General features: G+C 42.0%; 1 protein-coding gene across 1 annotated transcript; it reads right to left on the bottom strand.

Moving 5' to 3' along the window:
• Positions 1–729: 729 nt before the first annotated feature.
• LOC131831595 (importin subunit alpha-1-like) lies at positions 730–2532 on the bottom strand. The gene has a single exon (XM_059173675.1). It carries the CDS (start codon positions 2411–2413, stop codon positions 824–826), a length of 1590 nt encoding a protein of 529 aa, XP_059029658.1. The 5' UTR covers positions 2414–2532; the 3' UTR covers positions 730–823.
• Between the last annotated feature and the right edge of the window lie 3338 nt (positions 2533–5870).

Genomic DNA, 5870 nt, shown 5'->3' with positions numbered 1-5870 from the left:
TGCCTTGTTTCTCTGGCTGTATTTAAGATTTTCTCTTTATCACTGTTTTTCAGCAATTTAATTGTAATGTGCTTTGATGTGATTTTCTGTGCATGTTTATCCTCCTTGGGATTCATTAAGGTTTGTAGATCTATGGGTTCATTGCTTTTATTAAATTTGGAATTTTTTCAGCCATTATTTCTTCAGTTATTTTTCTGTCTCCTTCTCCTCCTCTCCCACTAAATTACAGTTCTCTGGGATTCCAATTACACATACAATAAACCACTTGATATTGTCCTCAGGTCACTGAAGCCTTATTTTTTCCATCTTTTTTTTCTTTTTTTTTTTCTTTTTTTTTTTTTTTTTTTTTAAAGATTTTATTTATTTATTTGACAGACAGAGATCACAAGTAGGCAGAGAGGCAGGCAGAGAGAGAGAGGAGGAAGCAGGCTCCCTGCTGAGCAGAGAGCCCGATGTGGGACTCGATCCCAGGACCCTGAGATCATGACCCGAGCCGAAGGCAGCGGCTTAACCCACTGAGCCACCCAGGCGCCCCCATCTTTTTTTTTTCTATGTTTTTTTTTTTTTTTAAGAAAAGGGTGGAATTTAATCTTTATTTACAGGACACTGCAAGAGAGGAGAGTCCACATAGAAATAAGAAACCCACTGGCAAGAGGAGCTTCATACAGTTTTTACAGTTTGGAACTGGTCAAGTAGAGTTTTGTTGTAAAAAGTGCTACAATAACAAAACACATTTAAAAAGAGTTCTTAGTAGAGAAACAGTAAGACAAACTTCTACCAAACAAAGCACACCACAAACAACTTTCTGCGTCGGCTGTACAAGCTAAAAGTTAAAGGTCCCAGCAGTGCCATCCTGAACCTGGAACGTATAGCCTTCAGAGGTAGTTTCTGGCACAACATTCTGATCTTCCTCTTCCTCTACAGAGAAATACTTCTCAATCAAGTTTAATGAAGCTTTGTACACAGACTCATTTTCATGGTTTTGTAGAGCCTCGATTTTGTCCAAACCTCCACATTCTTTAATCATTATACTAAGTTTCTCGGTTTCACCTAGTTTCTCAGCAGCCTGAAAGATGTTGGAAATGGCATCCAGAATGACCAGAATAATTTTGGTATCCTTCGCAGTTAAGAGGTTCATCAATGGTTCTATTATGCCATAATGGACAAGGTATACAATCTGTTCAACTGTCCCACCACTTGTATAGTTGGTCACAGCCCAGACAGCTTCCTTTTGTGTCTTAAAGTCTGCCTTACAGAGAACACCAACGAGGAACGGGACTAATCCATGATTCACAACTTGCTGTATCTGGTCCTGGCGGCCAGCTGTGATGTTTGACATTGTCCACGTGGCTTCCTTCTGAATATTAGTTTTGGGGTTTGTTAGCAGGCTGGGAAAGATAGCAAGCGCTCCTGCGTCTATTACAACCTGAGTCTGTTCATCTGTCCCAGTGACAATATTTCCTATGGCTCTTAGCGCAGGAGTCACAATGGGCAATTCAGTAGCTCCTAGAAGCTTCACAAGCTGCGGCATAACTCCTGTTTTCACGACCATTTCAATCCGTTCGTTTGGACCATCCATCAGGTAGGAGATGGCCCAGCAGGTATCTGCCAAGACCTCTGGGTCATCGTGATGCAGGAGACGAACTAAGGTAGGAAGAATCTGCTCGACGGCATCTAGCGGGGGTGCGGGGTTCTTGTTGCGACAAAGGTTTGAAAGTGTCCATGTAAGGTTACGCAAGTAGCCACATGCTAATGATGACATATCAGGAACCGCGAGGAGAGCCAGAAGCGGATCAACCGCACCGTACTTGATAACCAAGTCTCGAAAAACGGAACCATCCCCTGCAATGTTTCCTAGAGCCCACACAGCCTGTTCGCTGATGTGGGCGTGGGAAGATGCCAACAGGGAAATGAACGCTGGGATCGCGCCTCCATCGACCACAGCCTTGGTCTGTTCTGAGGTCCCGGAAGCAATGTTGGTGAGAGCCCAAGCGGATTCAAACTGAATGGGACTACAATCAGTTCTGCCCAAAAAGGACACAAACTTTGGAATCAAACCAGCCCGGATTATGTTGTCTATGGGGGGCTGCTTTTCCCGAGAAAGCAGTTTCCTAGCAGCTTGAGTAGCCTGGAGCTGGCTTTCCAAATTGTTGCTATTTATGCCCTTGACAATGTCATCAACTGACCAATTTACAGTGCCCTGGTTGTTGCGGTTTTCCTGCAGTGGAGAGGTAGCATCATCGGGAAACGAGCTTACGTTTCTCCTTTTCAGCATCTGGTCATCCTTCTTTGCTTTCCTCAGCTCCACATTAACTTCTATTCGACGCCGCCTCATTTCTGTACTGTCTTTCCCCTTGTTCTTGAATCTGTTAAGGCGGGCAGCTGGTGAATTAGCATTCTCGTTGGTGGACATGGTTATGAGACAAAGGGAGAAAGCTACACGGCCGGCTCAGGCTTCCACGGGAGGCGGTCCGGGACGCGCAGGCTGCAGGTCAGCTGCCCTCAAAACGTCCACCACGAATCACCCCAAAGACGGTGGGTTTTTTTCTATGTTTTAGATTGAACTGTTTGTATTGCCTCATTTCAAGTTCACTGGTCCTTTCTCTTCCTGTGTCTAAGCTGCAGTTAATCCTGTCCAGTGTAATTTTTTTTCATTTCACCAATTTAATTTTTATCTCTATAAATTCCACTTGGTTCTTTTTGTATTTTAATTATCTCTCCATTCTATTCCCATTAAAGATCATTACATATATTGAGTCTACAGTCAGTTAAGTGTCTGCCTTCAGCTCAGGTCATGATCCCAGGGTGCTGGGATCAAGCCCTGTGTCAGGCTCTCAGCTCGTTGGGGAGCCTGCTTCTCCCTCTCTCCTCTGCCTGCCACTGCTCCTGCTTATGGTCTCTCTCTCGACTTCTCTCTCTACCTCTCTGTCAAATAAATAAATAAAATCCTTTTAAAAAAATATGTTGAGTCCATTTATAATAGATAATTCAAAATTAATATTGTGTACTAATTCCACCAGCTCTGTTATTGATGGATCTTTTCCTATTGACTATTGACTATTTTTTTCTCCTGGTTATGGGTCCCATTTTCCTGATTCTTGGCATGTGTAGGATTTTTTTAATTGAATACTGAATAACGAGTTGTTAGGTTATTAAGTATCTGAACTTTGCTATCTCTCTTTAAAGAGCATTAGCTTTGTTCTGGAAGCAGTTAAGCCACTGGAAGATCAGATGAGTTTGATCTTTTCATGGCTTTTAGAAAAACTGTTTAAGAGTAGGTCAGCAGTAGCCTCTATTCTGAGCTAGTTTAACCCTACTACTAAGGTGTGATCCTCTGGGTTTCTTAAGTAGTCAATTTGGAATGTGATTCTCTTGAAAGCATAAAGTTGGAAGATCCTTGGCTTGACCTTCAGAAGAGATTCACAAAATCCTCACTCCCCTATGGAAAAGTTTGAGACCAAAGAGTTTTGGGGAGGGAACACAGAATGTGAGGTTGGCTGCAGGTGCACTGAAGGACCAAACATGTGACTGTCTGCTGTGAAACAGAATGCTCTTGTAAAGAAAAGTGGCTGTCAGACAGTCAATCATCAATCACAAGGTCAAGAATTCAATGTGACAATTGATTCTCTCTGTATACAAGGATTCAATAGCTTTCTGGCTGGCCACATAGATATTGTTGAACTTCCTGTTCTCTGTTGGTATACAGTGGTACTGAAGATTGTGTTAATCTAACTGTGCATCTCCTTAGGACCATCAATCTCCAAATAGGAACCTAGAGGTAGGATTACAATTTTGAAGAGGTCCTTCCTCATCATGGGTCTTTGCTTACATTCCTAAACTTTAAAAACCTCTTTAAATGGTTTTATGCAGAGAGATTCTATTCCAATTAATATTTAAAGAATATTTTGTTTCATCCATTTGAAGGCAATTTTGGTTGCAACTTTTTATGACTGCCTCTCATTCAACATAAAAACTGACATTGAAAGTCTCATTATCTGGAGGCGGTTTAGAGTATAGTAGGGAAGATGGTTTGGAACCATTTGAAACTATTTCATCATATTTATTTATTTACTTATTTTTCCTGAGCTGGAGTAAGGAACTCTGGGTAAACAATAAGTAACTATGGGTATAGCACCAGTAATATCCTTTTTATATGGTACTTGCTTCTTCCCACATGGATAGTCAACTTGGTAACTGAGGTCATTGGGATAAAGCTTTCAGTCTGACTGCTTTTGTTATTGTGATTTTCATAGCACTGTTCAGCATATTTATATGTTTCATTAGGTCTTGGTGATCATTAACTTGTAAGAAATATTTCCTCTTCTCTGTATTTATTTTAGTTTTTATTATTGACGTGTATTTGACATACAATGTTATATTAGTTTCAGGTATACGACATAGTGATTCACCAATTCTACACATTACCCAACATTCACCACAATAAGTGTAGTTACCATCATTCAGCATACCACATTATTACAATATTATTGACTACATAAAAATATGGAATTTGCATGTCAACCTCATGCAGGGGCCACACTAACCTCTACATTGCTCCAGTTTTAGTATATGTGCTTGCAGAAGCACATGGCTTTCTTTAAGCCAAAAGTGCCCTTGGCTTAGTTTAGCAGTATTGTTAATCTTTGAAATGCAGGTAAGTTTAATGTGTCCGATACATACTGGTCCAGAAATAAATTTAGTGGATTACCCATTTACAATACCAGACTATCTTTTCTGATATCCACCATGAGGTCCTCCAAAGTTTTCCCACTGTTTTTATTTACTTAATGGCTAGAAAACCACAAATGCAATCTGACCAGTGAGAACCATCACCAGGTTTACACTGCTGAGGGTCTGAGTACTCTGTTTCCTGGCCCCAGGCTGTGTCTTAACAAACATAATATCCTGTAGAAGTCATAATAGGCATGGGGAAACAATATTTCATTACAGTAAACACAAAACGAACTTTTGATAGAGCCACTGGGAATTCTGTGCATGAGGTTCCAGGCAACCAGGTTTGACCTTCAGGCTTATGCTTCAGAGTGGGGGAGCCAACTTCCACTACCATGGAAATGTCCTACCCGTGGCACAAAGAGAATAACAAATTAAGGAAGTCGTCATGGAACCTGGAGGAAGTAGACAATGCCAAATCCAACCTTTGCAACATGAAGTGCTGAGCCAGAATGCTTTACCGAGCTAACCCACTGCAAACTAGAAGGGTTGCTGAAAATGCACCCGGGGAAGGTTTGGAGCGCCTGTAATCCGTTCACATCAAAACACTGCAGGAAAGCTCACAGGACTTTGGTTTGTTTTTGTTTTTGTTTTTAAGATTTGGTTATTTATTTGAGAGACAGAGAGAGTCCGAGTGGGGAGGTGGGGGAGAAGGAGAGAATCTCAAGCGGACCTGCGCTGAGCGCAGAGCCCCACCCAAGGCTTGTTCTGAGGACCCGAAATCATGACCTGAGCCAAAAATCAAGAGTCAGACTCCCAACCAGCTGAGCCACCCATGCGACCCTGGTCTGCATTTTTAAAATACCCCACGTGTATCTTATCATCTATTTAAGCAGATCAGCAGCAAGAAACCTGCACCTGAAGGTAATTACTCTGGGCACCTGCAAAGTTTTCTTCTTTTTATCTTCCACCCTGGCCACCGAGAAGACTACTTCAGGAGGGCACCCTTGCCTGACGGTTACCCTGCCCCCTTGGTGCCACCCATTTGTCTTTGCTCCTCTCCAGTGAGCTCACTAACATTTTTATCAGTGAAGATGCTCACTGATGAGATTACTAACCTTAATTGTACGGTGATTTGAGCTAGTTCTTCCACCGCTGAAGGTCACTCACATGTGACCCTGAGCTATGAAAATCTCCAC

The sequence above is a fragment of the Mustela lutreola genome, chromosome 5 (assembly GCF_030435805.1).
Source record: "Mustela lutreola isolate mMusLut2 chromosome 5, mMusLut2.pri, whole genome shotgun sequence".
Classification (NCBI taxonomy): Eukaryota; Metazoa; Chordata; class Mammalia; order Carnivora; family Mustelidae; genus Mustela; species Mustela lutreola.
Note: the sequence above shows the minus strand (reverse complement) of the source record. Positions and strands in the feature narration are given on the sequence as shown.